This window comes from Cryptomeria japonica, chromosome 5, assembly GCF_030272615.1.
Source record: "Cryptomeria japonica chromosome 5, Sugi_1.0, whole genome shotgun sequence".
Taxonomy (NCBI): Eukaryota; Viridiplantae; Streptophyta; class Pinopsida; order Cupressales; family Cupressaceae; genus Cryptomeria; species Cryptomeria japonica.
In genome coordinates, this window is record NC_081409.1 from 837,202,497 (window position 1) to 837,224,200 (window position 21,704).

Here is a 21,704-nt window from a genome sequence, read left to right on the forward strand (position 1 = left end):
ACCCTCGTGCTTCCGAAAGCCAGAAAACCTGCTCCGCTTCGCCATTTTTTTAATTTACCAACTATGTTGCCCTCATGAATGATCTTTCAAAAGCTATAATATAATATAATATTATTATCCAATGATCGTTTCAATAGAATATTATCTTAATTATATTATATTATTATGGTGAGAAAGGCACCCACATTCTCTTAAAATATGAAATATAGGCAAAAATTTGGTAAGTAAGTAAATGTTTAATTAGAAATAGTCTTTTGATAGATTATTATCTTTATTATATTATATTATTATGGTGAGAAGGCACCCTCATTCACTTAAAATATAAGAACAGTTTTCGTTGTAGGCAAAAATTTGGTAAATAATCTTTTTTTTTTTGTACTGTAGAAGATTTGAACTCAACACCATCTAGGTGCCTACAACATGAACTTTGCCATTAAATAAGTTAGTAAACATTTCTTATTATACCTCGCTAAATGATGATCTCTTTCCAATTTTGTGAGGTTTCAAATATGACCAATCATAATAAAATATTTCTTTTTTATCATCTATAAAAAATGCTTATTTCAATCCTCAAATATTTAAGAATTTTGAAAAAGAATATTTTAATTTATTTTTTAATAAATTTTCATTGATTGCAATTTTATTCACTTGTTAAACTAACAACCTCTCCTATATTTTTATCCCGTTAAAATTATACTCTATATTCTATAGTTTTACCCCGTTAAAATTATACTCTATTTTATTTAATAAATTTGTTTTTATAGGTTTGAACTAATGCATATTTGTTAAAAGAACAGACCTAAACGATAAACCTCTAGGGGGTTTTGGTTGTTCCTCCGAACGGTAAAATGGCGGAAGAAAAGATGGATTTCAGAGCGGAAGACAAAGAGGTTTTACATTTTTTTCTTCTTTCGCAGACATTTCAAAAAAGGCCGTTAGTTTTTAAAATTCATCTCAATAGGTTACGAACAAAATCTTTCAGTCTCGGTTAGACGTCGAAACAGAGCCAGAATGAGAAATGATTAGCTTAACACAATCGTTTATTAGATGATTTTTTCGGAATTTTTTTTTGGCTTTTCCCGAGTTTGTTAAACCGAGATACATTTTAATTGAAAATGTGTCTAACAATGCTTCAGCTAGTTATTCCTAAGCAGCTGTATTAAAGTAAGCTCCAGGAATGGTTCACAGACATCACTTCCAGACCATATTATCACCTCTCTGCTAAGTTAGGCTGAATCATAATAGTATAGGGGATTATCTTAATACGAGCAGGACAAAATTTATCGAGTATGTGATGTTTTTTTGTAGCATGTCAAATTATTTAATGTTTTTCAGGATTCAAGTGCACAGTTTTTCAGCCATTTGAAGACAAATTTGCTTTACTTAGAAGGTAGCAACGTTTTAGTCTTAAGTCCTTTTTTAAAAATTTTCCAGGCCTCTATTTAGTTGTGTAAGTTTCCTTTATCTTACTTTCCACAACTTAGGGTTATCTTTGTGAACAAATTCACTTCAGAGTAATTACCATTACTAAGGCGCATCTTTGTTATTGAATTCCTGCCATTAAAATTATCATGACTAGGGTATCTCTTCGTGAGACTTGTCAGTGGTCTTGTCTGTTGAGGTACTCAATTTTCAGCAAGGGGCATTGTTTCCATCTGTTTCTATATGTGAACTGTGCCTAGCCTCGTCCACTGGGGTATGCCAAACCCAACAAATCAGATGTTTTATTTTGGACACTTTATTATTGTTTCCCTAGATTTGAATTTGAACTTCGGGTTCTGTCATGTAAGCCACATTACTTTTTATTTTATCACTCGAGCTAATCTCGTTTGGCAATGCTTAGGCGAATTTATTTGAGTTAAGCGAAAATTAAAAAATAAAAGGTATTCGAGTTAGTTATTTCAATAAATATTAGAATATCTCGAAAGGATGTTAGAACAAATAGGTTTTAAAAGGTTATGAGGTACATTGAGAACTTACATTTTTTAATTTAATTCATTTGGTTTGTCCTTCTAGAGAAAATTGAAAAGAGTAGATTATGATGATCCTTAGATGATTAACGAATGAGCCCCTGGTAAGCAGTCTTTATTCAGTGTGGAATATTTTTTCTTGCAAAAGTGGTTAGGCAATTTGTTTGCTTGGAGTAAAGGACAATGCCTTTCAATAGGCGTGAGCCCCTGGTAAGCAGTCTTTATTCAGTGTGGAATATTTTTTCTTGCAAAAGTGGTTAGGCAATTTGTTTGCTTGGAGTAAAGGACAATGCCTTTCAATAGGCGTAATAAGAAATCGTTTACAGAAGATTGGAATGATTACAATATAAACAGCATCCAGGTTTTGGTACTTCAACTCACATAAAATTGGATTGAAAAATTTAAATGCTGTTAGCTGGAGATGCCAATTCAAATTGGGATACAGGAGTTGAAAAAATAAGGGTACAGTTATGCCATACATTAACAAATTGTCTATGCAGCCAGAAGAATGCACCCTGAGCATTCTGATTTTCAATATATTTAATAAATGCAAAATAATGTCTTGTCAGGGTGCATTCTTCTGGCTGCATATACGTTGCCATACATAAATAATAATGTCTGGGTACAGGGACAAGGCCCTCATCCCTGTGCTGGAGTTTCTTGGTGACCATGTCAAAAATGTTAATCACTTCTTTGCAGTGGCATTTAAACTTGGATAAAATTCTTCAAATCACAGAAATTTTTTCTTGTTTGCAGGAAACTAAATGTTGGGATTTTGAACTATTTTAATGCCTTAGGTAGTATAGTGACTTTTCCAGGGGCAAGAAACATTCAGACATATTTCTGGCTACACCGGAAACCTTCTGACAATATTTCTGGTAGGTTTGAGCAATTCTCCAGGTGTTTATAGCACAAAAATATACCTTTCCAGAAGTTTTTGGGAGTCAAACCACCAGGTTTTTTTGAATATTTTTGATAGAAGTTTCAGAATTTCATTGTTGTTGTTGATACTGACAGGTTCCTTTGGGTGAGAATGTTTTTACGTGTGACCACACCCTGCTTGAAGCTAACCAAAAATAGCAGAATTAATTTTATGCACTTATTTACTAGACCAAATAGTAGACCAAAGGGTTTCTATTTTGTTAGAATGTGAAAGGGTAGTCTAGGTTGAAGCAATGCATTTCTTTTCTATGTAGTCACTTTACTAAGATTTCTTGTATTGGAAGGGACTTTTTGTCGCTTTGATTCTATACATTATTGTCTACCTAGTAAATGGTGCAGTTTGTGGTTGATTTTTGGCCCTTTTTTAAGAAAACACTAGAGAAAGACCTTCCCTACAAGTTTGAAGTGAGTTAGGCTTTGGTAAGCCTATTTAGCAATAGGTTACATTTGGAACCATTTGTATACATTGTAGCCACCGTTCTACTATGAATTTAGATGTGTCTTGATTTTGACCTATTATTTGTATGTATTTTCTTTGATACATGATTGATGTTTTGACAGATGAATGAAAATCCAACCTTTCTCTAAGTTTTGGGATTGGAGGATGCATTTCCTAGGATGACAAATCCTAGATTTTGGGGGTGGTGAGGGGACGATGATAAAGTAAATATAGAAAAATTCTTTGAAAATTAAATATAAAACTTAAACAAATTAAAAGAAGCAAATTAAAAAAAACAAAACTTAATTCATAATGAAACATTTAAAGACATTGACATATGATTAATAGAAAATAATAAATACAAAGGGACGAAGTTACAATGATAATCCATTGATTTGATGATCCATTTGGTATTCATATCATTGGCTACAGTTATAAAAGTATAATTCACAAAGTTCAATTTAAAAAGTACAAACTAAGAATCAAAACTAAATGCCAGAAAATGACAAATGCTTAGTTGCATTGAGTATCATAGCCAATAGTTGAACTTGATATAATCATTAGATGCAAACCTCATTAATTACTCCTCACTCGATTTGCTAGACTCATCTATCTCCTATAATGGGACCCCAATACGTCTTGATTGCACATTCTATTCCATATCAACTTGCCTTAGATCCCCAAACTCTATATTTAGCCATGTCGCCTGACTCATATTGTACTCATTTGTTTTGTGATCAATGAGACAAAGCATTGTGTACAATAAAAAACTTCTTCACCTGTCTAGAATCAACCTTGTTCCTCTTAACTCTTAACAGAGTGGATAAACTTTTGTAGACCAATTTTTCTCAATAGTAGAGGAACTAGAAGTCTGTAAAAGTAGGTGATTGCAATTGTTTGTAGTGATGGTTGAGGCCCATACAATCACCACCAACATACTAGTTTGTCTTGTACTATAGTCTCTTTGTCTATTGTTGTTGAAATTTCATAGTCATGGAGTTCATCGAACCTGATCTAGTGAGTACCTATTGGTGCAACATCCTTTGCATCATACATTTTCTTGAGGACCTTCATGAAGCCCTTCTTCACCTTCTTGTTGATAATAAGAATAAACGTGACCTTTCCACAAATCATTTCAGATTCACTACATATGTGGCCATATGATAAGACGGAGTTCAACTTTTCCTGCCTATGCTAAATGATGGGATGAACATGCTTGTTGTTGAACATTCTCTAATGAATCACAACCTTCAATTTCCCAAGTATCCTATCTGCTCACTCATAGATCTCTCCAAAGTTGGGACTGTTAAGAGTCACCATATTTGATGATGGTAAAAATAAGGGATATAATGGATGTGATATATATTACATTTGGTGAAAATGAATTGCTCACCACCATATCCATTACTCTGGTGTGGGTCCCTTGCCACCTAGGTCACTTCAATGTCATGATCATTGGTTGTAAGGGCTCATGCAATTCAAGCATTATCTTAATTAATGAAGTAGAATGCAAAAGCATTTTCAACTAGTTTGAGCTATTTCTTCCTTGAAAGGGATTGAAACAGTGCAATGGTATATGGTGATTGCATATGTACAATTGCACCTTGTAGAACGTTCTCTGATGAATCACTACCTCTGTTGCCCAAGCATCCTATCTACCCATTAACAGATCTCCCCAAGGTTGGGACTGTTAAGAGTCATCATATTCAATGATGGTAAAAATAAGGGATACAATGGATGCGATGTATATTACATTTGGTGAATGAATTGCTCACCACCATATCTATCACTTTGGTATTGGGCTTTCCCCACCAAGGCCCCTCCCATGTCATGATCATTGGTTGTAACTTTTAAGGGCTCATGCAACTCAAGCATCATCTTAATTTATGATGTAGAATGGAAAAAGAGTTTCAACCAGTTTGAGCTATTTCTTCCTTGAAAGGGATTGGAACTATACAATGATATATGGTGGTTGCATATGAACATTTGCACCTTGTATTTGTTGCAACCTTTTTGACTCGATCATTTCATGCACACATGACGCACTTGAGTAGATGTGCCCATTCTTGTACATTTCATTTCTTACTATGGAGGTGTCCTGAAGTAGGTTTAAAATGAGTAGTTGAGACTCTAGAGGCGTGCCCCTGCATTATGCGATAAAAACTGTTTACTACAATCTTTGTCATCAACTCACAATTTTGTTTTGACTTCTGAATTATATGTTTGCCTGACCTAGATTACTTTATGCTTCTGTGTCCATGTCAGCTTAATGTACTATTCTATTAACTCAAGTAGCTTCTTTGAATCTTGTGGAATATTTGAAATTTTTTCATAATTCCATGTTTAGTTGAGAGTTGCTTGTTTTGAATAATGCACATGATTTTTGTGCTTGTGTTTTTTAATCAAAATTGTTTGAACTAATTGAAGGTCCAGAATTAGGAAATATGCTACATACTGTAATTTCTCATAAATTAATATTAATTTATCATGTTTTGTTTTCTTACATGAAATTGTAGATCCTTGTCAAAATTGTCAAACTAGCTCAAGCATATCAAATCAAGGGTGCAAAAGGAGATTGGAAAGAATTCCTACGTGTTCGAGATGGAAAATTAGGTTCATCATTGAATGATCCTAGCAAAAGATCTTGGGATGTTTTAGCTGATTTTGTAAAGACATTTACTGCCGAGGAAGATGTAGAGGTAACTTTGTTCTAGCACATGAATGTAGTATGCTTCCCTTTGGTTTCATTTTCGCCTTCAAATTTTTAGCATCCATTATGATATTGTCATAAAGTTGCATATACTTAAATGCTCTTGGTATGAAAAGAATTATCTGTCTTTAATGAGATAACACGTTTGTTTGAATTCTTCATAATTATTTATTCTGATGAAGGGAAAATGATGATTTTATGTAGAGTAGATTGTCAAAACAAAAGAAAACCAACCAACAGTCTCTTATTGGTGGTTTGTTTGTTGTATGATGCTAAAACTTTCATGTTTTGCATGGTGTTTTTAAAAAAAATTTGTAATCAAATAAACCACAATCTTCTTTGTGATTGTTAAGTGCAAGCAGGTAGGACCAAAGACCATGTTACATGATATTTTGAATTTGGTGAGCTTATTTTGTTTGTTTTAACAGAGATCTTATAGTCTCTTTTTATAATTCTGAAGGATACTTGTTTGATGTTAATTCAGCCCTATCTTCTACCGTGAATTAAAAAGCGGTATAATTTTCCCAGAAGTATATATCTTAGCTATAAACTTCGAAGTAAAAATTATTGATTGCAGCTGTTTTTTTAATTGATGATAAAAAGGGGTTTTATGAAAGGAGCCCTGTCCCTTATACAAAAGTGTAGCCAAAAAATCCACAAAAAGGCCTAAACAGAGCGAGACTGCCCAGGAATGGAAAGGGCAAAGGGAAACATCGACACAACCAAATCACAACCTAGGAACAGGCCAGAAGAAAAGAACCTTTGCATAATAGCAACATAACTAAAAGGAATTAAGACCACCAGCAGCTTCCCACTCGTTTTTAATTAGTTCTAGATGTGTCTCAACAAAATCCAACTGCTCAGCATCAGAGTACTGCACTTCCTCTATTATCTTCCTCTATTATCTTCCAACAGGTTCTGGAACTTGGATTAGTCTGGACAGAGCAAGCATGATTTTACAATTTCCCTGGAAGAGGCTGATACTCACAGCACAGTTTTTAATAGTGGATTTACTCACATCGACAATTTTGTTCAGATTATCTCTAATGGATTAGAGCTTGCTCTCCCTCTTCCCCAGCTTAACATTATCCACAAAGGCTTTTATATAACCATCATGCAGTACTTGTGGGAAAATATGACACTTCATGCTGTTCTCTGAAACAGGATAGGATTGAGTTCGTCAATTTTAATTCGCTAAATTCTGTTATCTCAGTAAATATTTGCTCCATAAGTAATGTTACATCTTTGAAAATGTATGCAACTTATCAAATGTGGTTTATTGCTTGGGTATTCCAGTTGTGTGTATTTTTTTTACAGTTTGCTTTCTTCTTTGCGCAGAATTTTCTCTGTGTTTCCCACCCTATATTCACAGTAGAATATCTTGGGGGACACCTACAAGTTTGTGAATATTATGCCATTGTGCATATGATTGAATATTTTACATCTTTATGTATTTCCATTCAGACTTATATGAGACCATTAATAAAGGATAAATACACATATGTGATAGGTACATAGTTTCCAAATTTAATGTTCAGTCTCTATAACCAATTGTCCTTTCACTTTGATGATCTTTGGGATATTTACTTGTCTCTTTCAATAGACGGATATTTAGTAACCCTAGTGGCTTTCACCAACATGGATAACTCATGGAAAAATTTATCATTGGCTTTACACACCGCTTGGGGTTGCCACAAGCTGACAACTCATGAGACTGCTAGTCAATATTTACTCAAGGGTCAATAGATGAATAGCACAGAACAACATAACTCTTTTAGGTACAAGATAAAAGGTCACATCACATTAGTCACACACTAGCACCCCCTTCACACTTGGAATTTGAGGTTACAGGTTGGAAAATATCATATGATTATCTTAAAATGTTAAAATCAGAATCCGCTTGGGGTTGCCACAAACTGACAACTCATGAGACTGCTAGTCAATATTTACTCAAGGGTCAATAGATGAATAGCACAGAACAACATACCTCTTTTAGGTACAAGATAAAAGGTCGTATCACATGTAGTCACACACTAGCAACCCCCTCACACTGGAATTTGAGGTTACAGGCTGGAAAATATCATATGATTATCTTAAAATGTTAAAATTAGATTATTATGATTGCTTACTAAGCACAGGCTGCAGGCCATATCTCACCATTAAATTATTGTTATTTTTTCAGTCGTTCTTCTCCCATGAAATAGTTTATTGTTTATGGAACTGATAATGGCAAGTGTATAATGACAATACTTTTCTTGTTTATGGACTGCTAGAACATCATGTTTATAATGACAATAATGCATGCTGAAACTGTGTTTGTGACACCTGAATGTGCAGTTGGTCATTAGACTTCTAAAGTGGAATAAACGCTCCAAATCTTGGCAATCACGTATGAAGAGGGTTTTAGACAAAGCATCTCCCAAGCAGGTACTTATTCAAATGTATGTAGGGTAGTTTTCATAATAGAGCAAATCTTATTCCTCATCAAAATTTGTGATTGTAAATCAAGTTATTCAATGATGATGGTTTAAACTAGATAGGATGAGCCAAAAGAGTAAAGTTTAAAAACTCTTTTGTTATAAATGAAGTTGGATGGAATGTCACACCTTTACAGCTATTTAAAAAACAGACATTGCTGTTGTAATGGTTGTACAGTATAGCTACCTGGAAACATATAAACCCAACTTTTGTTTGCCTTTTGTTGTAGTGATTTAATCTGACCCAAATTGTGATATAATAGAACCTACTCCTAGATTCCCTATTCAGAAATCTCAAATATTGACAATATTCTTACTTTCCTGTTTATCCAAGTGATTGAAATCCTCTATTAAGAACGATTCAACAAGCTGAGGTAGACAACCTCCATCTCCTAGCATGTAAAAAAACTGCATTAGGAGCACTCTCAAATCCATAAAATTGAATGAAGTGGTAGAATCCAAATGTGAGACAAACTTGGACGTTGAATATATTTGTCTGAGATTTATATTCTTTTAGTATTTTCAGAATGTGCATGAACTGGTAGGAACTCTATTTCATAAATTATTAAATTATTCATAACTAATTACTTCTGCAAGAAACAATAAGAGTATAGCATAGAGGGTGGATTGGGTTTACATCACTCTTACTGCTTGTAGAAATAGATATCACAATTTACACAATTTTGCAACATATGTAATCTGCACTTACACTGAATCAGCAACTATGACAGTCCAAAGAGCAATCTGTATGCTGCGATGGCAGCCTTCACCAATGCTGTGCTGAAAGATATATCACAATGATAATGTGTCGGCTAGTGGCAGGCCTGGAATCAGCATACAATTTCCCATGAGCCTTGACTGGTGATTAAATCCAACAATGTGCGTAAGATCCCCTATGGATGTTTGCCAGTTTTTTTTCACTTTTTTCCTGGAGTAATCTAATCAAACAATTTGCAAGTGTCTGATAAGGTTTATTTGTAGGAGTACGTATTTCCAGTTTGCATTGGTTTCATACAACATTAATAAAGGATGACATTCATATATAAAATAAATTGCAAAGATAAAATAAAATGCAAGATATTCATCTATTGAATGACCGAGTTATCATTTAAATTCTGGACTTGAACAGAAAACAAATAAGCATTCAATCTGACCTTTAGTTTGTGTCAATAGAGAACTCCCGAAAATTACCTGTAAGAAGAGCAATCAAATACTGCAATAACTTAGTCAACTCCTGAGAAAATTGTTCTTTAAAACCAATCCAAGACACTATAGGAATAAGCTCAAGAAAGTTATTATTGGCTCTTTCATTCCCAACAACTGCTGTAGTGCAAAACAATGTGATCCTAGGGTTCCAAGTCAATCTCATAAAAGAATCACTATGTTGACTTTGCACCACTTTAAACATAATTGTAAAACCATCGTGCCACAACTGCACTCTCTGTTGCTGTTTCCAACTGATGTTTCCAAATAACCTCTATGAGTAGCCAAACTCAATTTTCAAGGGCTTGGATCAGAGGCCAACTAACAGGATAATAACTAGGGATAAGGAATTAGTGATATCCTCTCCACTTTTGTCTCTGTTAAACCAAGGTGGGTAAACCTTTTAGCAATACTTTGTGATCCTAATTCCTTTCCTTAAGTATTTCAATAGATATGTTCTCAATATTTGAAATAATCAGAGAAGTATTAAACTCAATTGGATATGGCTTTTATCCCTGATTAGCACACTCTGAAACACCTTGAGAACAAATAATTCTAGTATTGAAACTTAAAAATTCAAAATAAGAATAGAGATAACATGCGAAGGTTAACAATACAGAAGACTTGACCAGTGCCTGTCCATTGGGCTAGATGAACAATGATTACAATATAATATGTGGAATTACTGCAACATCCATAATCAGAAACATCCTCGCCTATATGACTAATACCTGATATTAATCACAGTAAGAAAATATTGTACCATACATTAATGATTATACATTTATTATAGATCCTTAAAAAATATTGTACCATATGTCAAGTCACAAATTACTGTGACAAAGGTGGCTACAATGACACATTTTAATTATAAATATATTCAATATAATACAAGTTTGAAATGAATATTTTCAAAACCGTTAATAAAAATATAATGCTATGAATTTTCCAAATTTGTCTTTTATCAAGAGAAAGTAGGCTGAATGTGAAGTTTGGGAGGATGACATAAACTTCGCCTGGTTAGAAACCCTTTTAAATATATCTCCAGGTTTAAAATATTTTATTTTGGTGTTTTATATTTATTTTTGAAGAGGTTTCAATGTTTACAAGCCCTTCAAGTAAGCATTTTATAGTGCCATTTCCTTTCCTAATCTATGTTTCATTGTTTCTCCTTTAATTGTCTTTTGAAAGAACTTGCTTTGTAAATTCTATAGCTTTTTTCTCTCCTTTTCTCTTAGAGCTATGCTTCAAAAGTGAAAAGCTTAAACGTATGGCATCATTTGTTTAAAAATGAACAATGGCGAACATGCTCACTATTTGTATCAGGGCTTTGGGGGTATCTATCTATCTATCAAAATGCATTAATTTTTTTTCTATATTTATATGTTATTCTATAATCAAACTTTAGTGATCTCTCTATAAATTTCTATCGGCAAATATTTCCATTTTGAATTTAAGGTTTTGAAATTTCATGTGTTGCAGATATGAAGTAGTTGCAAATGTTATAGGTTGTTTGTATTCCGTCATACAAATTATACAAGAATTTGTTGAATATCAGGTATTAGTCATATAGGCGAGGATGTTTCTGATTATGGATGTTGCAGTAATTCCATATATTATATTGTAATAATGGTTCATCTAGCCCAATGGACAGGCACTGGTCAAGTCTTCTGTATTGTTAACCTTGGCATGTTATCAAGTCTTTTGTATTGTTAACCTTGGCATGTTATCTCTATTTTTATTTTGAATTTTTAAGTTTCAATACTAGAATTAATCATAGTATGAAAATGAATTAACAAGTTTTGCCAAAATCCAATATGATCTCTACGCAATCCCTGTGAATGATTAAAGCATTTTAATCTTCTGCTTTAGAAGAAGCCTGAAACCATACACAACCAGCAACACAGTGTAGAGGTAAAATCAAATAGATCCTTGATCATCGATTTAACAAGATTTTGGAGCATACATAGTGGAGACAACTCGAGAATCATTGAAGTTGATTCTAAGATGCTTCTGAAATTGCATAGTACCTCATATATCAATTACAAAAACTGAACCAGTATTGTATTATAAACCTATGGATTTGATATGTAAGTTCACCTTGGTGAAAATGCCTTTCTAAATTTACAAGACTTGAATAACTCTAAAACACCTAACAAGAAGACTTGAAATAAGGCCTTGATTATCCTTTTATAGAATAAGGATGCAACAAGCTTCGGGCCTTTTACAATTTTTTAAAAAACAGTAGGTGACCGCTTGACAAGAAAAAGACATTTTTTTTTGGATATCCTGACAAGGACAAACATTCTCTTCTCTCCGCAGGTGGTATCTGTTGCAGATGATTTGGAATCCTCCTTTTCTCGCACAAGCTCTCTTATCAAGCTGGAAAATCAGATAACCCTACAGACCTATTAAATTCACCATGACAAAGAGTAGCTTACTGTATCTTCCAAGAGATTTACATTAAATAAAGAAATCTTTAACCAAAATTCTCTCTGTAAGGCCATAAATTAACCACCTAACTAAATCAAATGCCCCTTTACATCCAAACACACCGAAGAAACAAGAAAAAGTAAGAAATAAAAAACAGCGGGAAACAACAGTTAGCTTTGATTCAAAAATTCAAAAGAGAGAGAAGGACAACTAAGAAACTCCCACTCTATTTTCTTTGAGCTGTTGGATCTTCCTGATGTGCTTTTGATATTCTTCATCATCAATTGTTGCCCTTGCTACTTCAACTCTTGTCATTCCATTGTCAAATTTTGACAGTGCATCAAAATATGCTCCCAGCTTCTTCATTGTCCGTTTCTCATCAGCAAAGGTATCGACCAACATTGGATCTAGAATTGTCTTGATTTCCGACTTCCACTCTGATTTTCTGATCTCTTATTTCTCTGTCAAACTAAACAGGCATATGGCAGGTCACGAAGCACTGGAAACCAGATAACTCTGACTTAATCTTTTGAGTATACATTTTGTGAGTGATGAAGATCTGCATCATCACACTTAGCGCTGACTTCATATCAACTATGAACTCATGCAGATAAGAACGTAGAGGCCTAAAAAAGGCAACCTCTAGTGCAGTAACCATCTTCTTCAAGGATGACAAAGAACAAGCAAGAAACCTCTGCCATTTTAGATTATTTTGATAAAACCCCAAAAGTTCCCTATGCTCATCCCAAGCAGCATTGGCATGGTCCAGCGTAGCATCAAATTTAGACTCTAGCAAAGCCTCTGTCATCTCAGTGACAACTTTCTTTTCCATTCTCGCTGCATCAAATCTCAGTTGATCTATTTCATTTCTCATCCTAGAGATATCAATTCTAGCCTGATCTAGATCAGTCCTCAATCCCATGCCCTCCTCAGAAGGATACTCCTGTAGGGCTGGAGGTTTATAAGTAGGTCCCGAGTATAATTGGCCTTCAAGCAGTTTCACTCTATCCTCCAAGATTTTGAGTTCCTCATCCATCTTAAATGCCACTTTGTGGGCAAATTTAGCTATATTCACCGACATATTAGTAGCTTCGGTGGCAGAAGTGTCTGCCACTCTCTTGATGAGTAGACTACCACAGAGTCTATCCATTTCATGGGTCATTGCTGGCCTCCTTATCACTGGATGAAAGCACCATATAGCTAGTAGGTCCAAATGATCATCAAAAATTGTTCCAAAAAGCAATTTGTGTTTGCTCTGGATCCATATTCTCTAAATTCATGTCATGTCTTCTCGTCAAGTTATCAAATGCAATTGTGGAAGAAATATCCCATCCTTCCAAAAGAAGTATACCGCTCTTCTTAACCACCTGCCTTCCCATCTCAGGGGTCATGACAACCAATTGCTCCTTCTCACCCTTTAGGAGTTCCTCTTTTACTCTTAACCTCTCCCCTTCTTCAAGGCGGTCAAGTTGTATCCCTTTTCTTTTCTGCATCTCCTCCACAATGTTCCTAATCACAAATTGCTGGAATTCCCTTGTGTGGATGAAATTATCATCACTTATAAACTCTTCACAGGCATTAAGCTTCATATCCTCAGTGAGATCCCCTCCCAACTTGAAAGCATCAAGAGGCCACTCTTGAGAAGGATCTTCAATTTTTACACCAAGGCTAGTATCAAATTTGTGTGGAGGTAGAGGGGGTTCACCTTGAAAATCAAACCCTTCAGATGACTGAAAGGGTATATCCCTACCAGGAGACAAAGTATGCAGAGGTATCACTGCTTTGGGACTTTCTAGAACAAGGATAGGCTGCCCACTTGAGGAGGATGAGGCAATCATTGGCTTCTTCATAGCTTCTCGAACAAGTAATCTTGGTGGTGGAAGAGATGAATTCGGTTGCGGAGATGAGTAACAGGCAAATCTATGCTCCTGAGTTATCACTAGGAAAGTGGGGACATTACAGGTTCAGTAATGGCTTGATGCAGCTCACAAAATTAGTGATAGTAAACTCATATATCACCAATGATAGTGCTTCACATGGACAACGACAAATAGTTTGTTGAGCTTCATTCAGCCCCAAAATTGAAATGTGATAAATCACCCAATTCAGCTGCAATGCAACCTTTGTGCGGAGATGCTTTATATAGAAATGAGGGTTTTGTAGTGTCCCTTTTTCTGGTCCATTCCACCTTCTTTGGAAACTTCTTTCTTGGAGAGTGTCAGCTTTATTGGAAATGTATTTTGACAATGACAAAGAGTTCATGGAGCCAAGATGAGTACTATGGTACTTTCTGTGTGCAGATTTGATATTTTGGGAGCACTCCACATTTGTTGTAGAAGGCTGTCATCTTGGGAGAGCGCTAACTTTTATACAGACTAATTCATAATTGGTGGTGTGGTCAAAATTCATATTTGGGCTATTTTAGTATTTTCCGTAACTTTAGTGGTTGTGTGGAAAATAATTATTTGATTAAATATTAAAGTTGTAAAAAAAGTAAAATTAAATGACTTTTAGCTTATCCATCTTTTGGCTTGGTTTTTGTATTTCGACAAGCATTTCAGACTAAGCTTTCTTAAGGCATTCTGCTTCCTCAAATTTCTCGATTCAGCATTCTTCCTTCAAATATGTTTTGTTACAGTACCTGCTAAATGTATGAGGGCAAATTATAGTTGGATGTTGCATTTGGCAAACATGGCAACACACATGATGTCATTGATATTGTATTTTACAACAATACCAAGGGTTATGTATATGAAAACCAGTCATTGCAATAATGCACAAATCTACAAAATATTAAAAAGAAGGGCAGTTGTCCACTAGAAATTCAAGGTTCAACAACATAGTTGCTAGGTGAATTACAAATTCTTCAGCAGAACAAATAGCCATAGTTGCTCGCCAAAAATCCATGGTATGAATACATCTAGTGTCAGATTTCGTTTCAAAAAGTAGATTCCTCAAGTTTTCTATCCAAAATCCTTACATAATACAAAGTTGTTCCAAGGGTTTTGCTAAAAATAAAAAAGAAGAGCAAACAAATAAAATATATATGGAAACTTCAAGAATGAAGTCCCATTAGGTGTGCCAGAAAAATGTTGGCTGTTTCAAACAGACAGTTGGCCGTGTGGACAAGAAATGCCAAATTGAAAGGCAGCATAGTATGCAATGCCCAATGCACAACTTTCAAGCATGCAGGCAATCTTCAGAGAAGGCTGGGTTCCTATTTGAATTAATGATTTTAGAGAAAAGGTAAGGAGGCATAGGGTTAGGAGATAGGGATTGGAAAATAAAACAAAACGGTGGGTAGTAAGGCACCAGTAGGAGTGATTAGTTAATGCTCCCTTATACACTCAATCAATCCATCAAACATGAACATGTGAATGCTTATGGTGGGGCTGCCTCAATTTATGGTTTATACAAACCTACTTGTGTACTAAACTCACTCCACTGACATCAATGGCTGATGGTTTTCAGATTCGCAGATATAATTTGCTTCCTTTTGGGGGGCATAAGCAGACAATCACAAACACACACATGATAGCAAAACCAAGGGACATTCTTTACAACAAGGTATGAAGAACAAAGCCAGAAGGAGCACCTCATTCTTCAAGAGCCAAAAGGTCTGTACAAATGAGGAAAAGCCTCTGCATATAGACTGCCAAGAATGTGAAGCAATCTCAACCATTGATCAAATAGGGTGATCCAAGAGACCAAAATAACTAGCATGCTAAACCTAAAATATATTCCTTTTTAGGTAACTTGCTTAACATGCCTTATAAAGGGGGGAGGAAGTTTTACATTAAATATCAAGGGGAGTCAAAACACATGGTAATTTAATAACATGCCACAACTCAAGGGATTTTGATAAAGTAGGAATTTTCTTAAATTCTAAAGGTTGTGAAATATACAAGTCTATTCCACTGGCGCAAGTAAAATCTCAATTGGCTATCTTGTAAGAACTATTAGGGGGACATTCAAACACTATGTATGCTCATGGAGATTTGGTAACTTTATATATTCAAACTGCATCTAATGGTATTGCAGTTGATATATCATATTATTGATCTGAATTCCACATAAACATAGGCAGTAATTATTTTGGTTATTGTGAAACTTCAAATCCTGTTTCTGTATGTGATCTGTTCATATTTCAATATGAAACGAATTTTGAACTAGGGATTTTGTAGATATTGTAAAGAGTTTTTGTCGCTTATCTTTTTTAGTAGGCTATCTGGACATGATTAGTAAAGATAAATGCAACTACAGCAATAAAAACTGATTAATTATTTTGGAGGTAGGGATTCACATTGGTATTGTAGAGATCTATGGAAGACAGTGTTATGAACTTCTAAGATTTGAGAAGGGGTCATATTGATGGTAGTCTATGAAGTAGGGTGTTGTACACCATCTATAGTGTACAACATAGTAACAATTTTCATTAAAAATGAGATACTGGCAGTTCAAAAGAAACATGAAAAATGTTTGCAAATAAAGTCTTGGAGAAAAAGGATAAAATTTAAAAAATATGGTTTATTTTTTTGAATTTCATATGCCAAAGGCCCAAAACCATTGAAATATCTCTAGAAGGGCATTCTGTAGAAAACTATTGATAATTGCTGAGGAACAATACTCCTGACTGTAAATATCTCTGGAAGGGCAATATCAGCAATTAACTCATTCAGTTCTTAAATTGTTTCAGTTTTATTCATGCATATGATAAAATTATTGCGAGTAAAATAAATCTCCATTTTATTTTGACACCCAGAAGTATAAGGTAAAAGATTTTTTTCCATCACTCCTTTTTTTGCTATTGTGTTCTACAACAGTTATGAAACTGTTTTGTCCAACACCAATTAATAATGATGGGGAAGATTTTCTTTAAGTTGGAAAATGTTTTCTGTGGTTGAATTACAGTACACATTCTTTTGAATGCATGTAAGGTTATATTATGGTTTGCAGTATAAGCATCGACTACTGTAGTATATACTTCTGGTGTGAGGCACTTCTTAATTTTTGCTAGTGTGTAAGGTCAGGATCATATTCAAATAGACATGCACAAACTTGCACATGCATGTGCACACAGGAACATATTAATCTTGTATGCATCCGTATTCAGAATATATGAATTGTGCCTTTGCATCACCGTTATACTCTTCTAACATAAGAGCTTTAATATTTTGATGGTTCTAATCTAATCAATCAATGTGGCAAAGCAGGAATTAGTTCTGTTAACTTTTCAGCACCCAAAGTTCTCTAAGTGCTACACATTTCCTTCTTACCAAAAGGTGTGCTTTCTAACTTCCTTTTTTATCTTCTTTGTTTGGTGCCAAGTAAAAGCTACTGCAGCTTTGTTAGATTTCATTGGACAAGTAAAATTGCTACCTTGCTCGTTATTTTTTGTTTATTCGATACCAAAAATTAGCATGATATATAACGTACCTAATTCCAGAAACAAAGAACATTGAACCAATCTATTGCTTTTAGATATAAAATGTCAGCTATGCAGAGGTATAGTGGAAGAGGTTGCAATAAGTTTTAGATAATAAATAACATTGGCAAAGAATACTCATAGAAATTTTCTCATGCGTTAGGCACATCAATGATTTTTTTTTTAACTTTCTAGTACTCCTAAACTATCACATTCATATTGGAAACATGTTTATAAGCAGTCTTGGTTGTACGGGAAATTATAAATGTTTCTCTTGAATATTATTTTAAATTCAATTATGCTTGCTTTAAATAAACCGTTGTGATTTTTCTTATCATGCTAATTTTATTGTTGCATTGTAATATTCCATAACTAAATTGTACTTTGAAACTTCTGGTGCTTGATGACCCAATTCACTTCTTGGATTGATAATCATGTGCAGGTGATGGGTAGTTTCAGATAATAGTTCTTCAACCACTTGATGCTAAGCGTGGATCTTATTAAATATACTACATTTGTTGAGTGTTTGAAGTTGACAAAAATCAAAATGACCTAAATTAAATCTAAACATAAATGTTAACTGTTGTCCAAATGCTCAAAAGAGAGTACAAAATATGTTGTCAAATCAAATAATGAGATCTTTGTGTCTCCAGTAAACACCAATAATGGTTAATTACAAAGAGAAATCAGAGCAATAAAGTATAGAAATGCAGGGAGGGTAAGAGCAAAACACAAGTCATGGCATTGAGACAGATGCCATAAGACAAGGAAGGTTTCCCACCGTAGGTAACAATGAAGCTGTGCCATCGTTATGTTAGCCAGTTACACTCCTAATCTTGAAGGGAAAGAAAAGTTGCTGATAAGTTTGTCATGTGTGTCTCATTGGAAACTTTGTATCCTCCATTATTTTACCTGAGCTCATATATGTTTGTTCAAGGCATTCTTGATTTTCTATTGGAACTTGAAATACTTTTGAGCCCCATTGACGAAATTTGGTCACATTTGGACAATAATATCTCTCATTCTCTTTCTTCTGATGGCTTATAAGATCTTACTGACTACTCTGGAGCCTATAGGTCCAGGTGAAAAGACAAGGATGCACAATAATTCACTTTAACCCTTTGCACACATCATATTGACAAATTATCAATTACTTAACTCTATGCTATCTCTGACACAGATATTCTACCATGGGGTTTTATATTATTCAATGAAAGAAGTATATGATGCAAGGAGCACTCAGTGGAATTGTTGGCTACAGGCTGTGCATCTTTTGGATGGTTAATTCATTGTTCTAAAACTTGATCAGTACTTGCTAGATTTTCAGCCTGGTGAGTAATTTGCACAAGACTTGCAAACTGAGGCTATTTCAAAACTTGCAAGTTACTGAGAGAGTTTTGCTTGGACTTGATGAGTCCAATTGAGAGACTCAACGCCAAAGAAAAAGGGATAAAAATTTAGTTGACTTATAATACCTTTGTGTCATGTTTTCCTTCTGAATTTCAAATATTGGCTGGATTTATTGATGGTTGGGGTGCAATTTGATAGGTATTTCCTTGGGTTTCATTTTGTTTTTCTTCATAATTCAAAACCATGCCACCTAGTTCATTTTATTCAGTGGCTGGATTCTCTATGTTGTGCAAGTTACCATGCAATGTGGAAAGGACTTTGTATTGCTCATGGCACAATATGTGCAGTAAAGGATTTGGTGACTTGCAATTATTGTGCATTTAATATGTGTTGGGTTAATTTTAAACCTTTATAATTTTCTAAATTCTACTTAAAATTTATAGTAATTAAACTAACACATTTACTTTCCTTTAAGAATTGAAATGCATATAATAGACAAAATAGTGTCAATCTACTTAATACCGAATGTTGGATTTTATACAAATGATAAGCTAAGATATGAAAAGAATAAAGTGAAGAGCACACAATCATGCTGAGAGCACACAATCAGTATAATAATAAACTTTTTATGTTTCAAAACTTAATTAACCACAAATGCAAGATCAAGCAAGTAGAAACACAAGAAGAACACATGATTTATGTCGAAATGCTTGTGGGAGAAAGCCACGGCAAAATATTGCTTTTGTATTAGAACCTTCTTACAATCTTTGTATGCACCAACCCATAGGAGACACCGATCCCCTTTTGATGATTCGTAGGCACCAACACCAGTCCCCACAATTGAGTACTGACTCAGCAAAAGACACCAATGTCTTTGAAAACAAGCACCAACCTCCAAAAGAATAAAGGAAGTTATTGAATCAGATCTGATCCTCCTTCACAAATCTGTTCAAAGTCTCCTCGTAATCAATTCCTTCACGCTGAGAGAAGCCTTTGGCAACGAGACAAGCCTTTTACTTATCCAAAGTACCATCAGCCTTGTATTTGATCTTATAGACCCATTTGCATCCAATGGGTTTCTTCCCCGGAGGAAGATTTGATAGAACCCAAGTGTTGTTTTTCAGCATTCTATGGTGCTTAGTAGCCATAGCTTGTTCCCACTCAGGTATCCCTTTCGCCTGTGTATGTCTGAGGTTCATACACACTATGAATGTTGGCCATGAGAGAAAAATTGACATAATTTGGACTTTTACTCTTCTTCCAAGCAATTCTACCCTCAATGAGCTTATCACAATGAAGATCGCCAATTGTCTTAGCCCACTATTTAGGCTAGAGAGTAGAAGTGCCAACATCAAATGCATGAGGTGCAACAGGATCAGGTTCATCAAACAGAAGATCGGATGAATCCAGACGAAAGTCAAGTGGTGCAACTGCGTGTCTAGGGAGAAGGAGCCGGTGTAGGTGCAGGAACTGGAACAACTAGAACCCTCCCATCAGGTGGACCTAATGGAAGTCGGACACCCAAGTCTTGAGCCCAAGTCTTGAGCCTTGAAAGGCTGATCCTTTGAATCCATAACTAGAGGAGAAAGCTGAAAAGGCCCTCGTTCCTCATCAAAAAACCACATCACGAATGAAGATGAGACGATTTGTCTCGATGTCAACCAGTCGACAGGCTTTGTGATTATCACTGTAGTCGGTGAGCATGAGTTTCTGGCTCTTAGCATCCAACTTGGCGTGTTTAGTATCAGGGATCCAAACAAAGGTAGTGGAGCCAAAAACTTGAGGTGATTGATTCTAGGCTTGCGACCTGATCAAGCCTCTTTTGGAGTCGTTTTCTTCACAACCATAGTAGGAGACCGATTTAGAAGATAGATTCCAGTGTTAATTGCTTCAGCCCAAAACTTCTTCTGAACACTCTTGTGTTCAAGCATAGACCGAGCCAATTCGGTAATCGTGCGGTTTCTCCTCTCAACGACACTGTTTTGTTGAGGCGTGTAAGGTGTAGTGAGTTGGCACTTTATGCCACGTTGTTCACAAAAATGAGAGAAGGCAGAAGAACAAAATTCTTCCCCCTTATCAAACCTAAGAGTAACAATATGTTGACTAGACTCTTTCTATTAAGGCTTTGAATTGTTGAAACAAAACAAACACCTCTTATTTCTGATGAAGGAAATACACCCACATTTTACGACTGAAATAATCAACAAAAAGTAAGAAATACCTAGACCCATTAAGAAAAGGAGTAGCCATAGGTACATAGATATCAGCATGGACCAATTGTAGTATCTTAGAAGTCCTCCAGGAGTCACCATCCGAAAATGGAGTTTGTTGCTGCTTCCCAACTTGACATGCTCCACAAACTCTAAGGTTCTGGGTCTAGATCTCTGGCAGTTCAATGACAAGATCTTCCAGAACAAGCTGAGAAAGATAGTGCACATTTAAGTGCCCATAATGTTGATGCCAGAGTGTTCTAACAAAGGAGCGCTTGACTGCCATGGCAAGCTCCTGAGAATTACTAGAATCAGTGAGTCTGAATAGACCATGATCCTCAAGACCCACGACAATAGTAGACTGAGTCTCTTGATCAATGATACTGCACTAATGTGAACTGAAGGTCATGTCAGATTGTCTCAAAATTTGACTGACTGAGAGAAGGTTGAGTTCCATCACTAGAACATAGTACACATTGAGGAAAATCAAGGTCCTCCCTCCAGATTGAATCTGCACATTGCCCTTTTCGACAACAGTGTACTCT

General features: G+C 35.1%; 1 protein-coding gene across 5 annotated transcripts in view; it reads left to right on the plus strand.

Moving 5' to 3' along the window:
- Nucleotides 1–764: 764 nt before the first annotated feature.
- Nucleotides 765–21,704, plus strand: part of LOC131052706 (small RNA degrading nuclease 1) — a 121,489-nt gene continuing 100,549 nt past the window's right edge. For 4 of the 5 annotated variants that reach the window (XM_057987288.2, XM_057987287.1, XM_057987289.2 and 1 more), the window contains exons 1-4: nucleotides 765–890; nucleotides 5,868–6,050; nucleotides 8,399–8,488; nucleotides 17,388–17,456. In XM_057987288.2, coding sequence (XP_057843271.1) covers nucleotides 849–890; nucleotides 5,868–6,050; nucleotides 8,399–8,488; nucleotides 17,388–17,456 — 384 coding nt within the window. In that variant the 5' untranslated portion in view covers nucleotides 765–848. Of the gene's footprint in view, nucleotides 891–1,164; nucleotides 1,288–5,867; nucleotides 6,051–8,398; nucleotides 8,489–17,387; nucleotides 17,457–21,704 lie in introns of those variants that run through there. The other variant, XM_057987291.2, reaches the window with a different exon arrangement.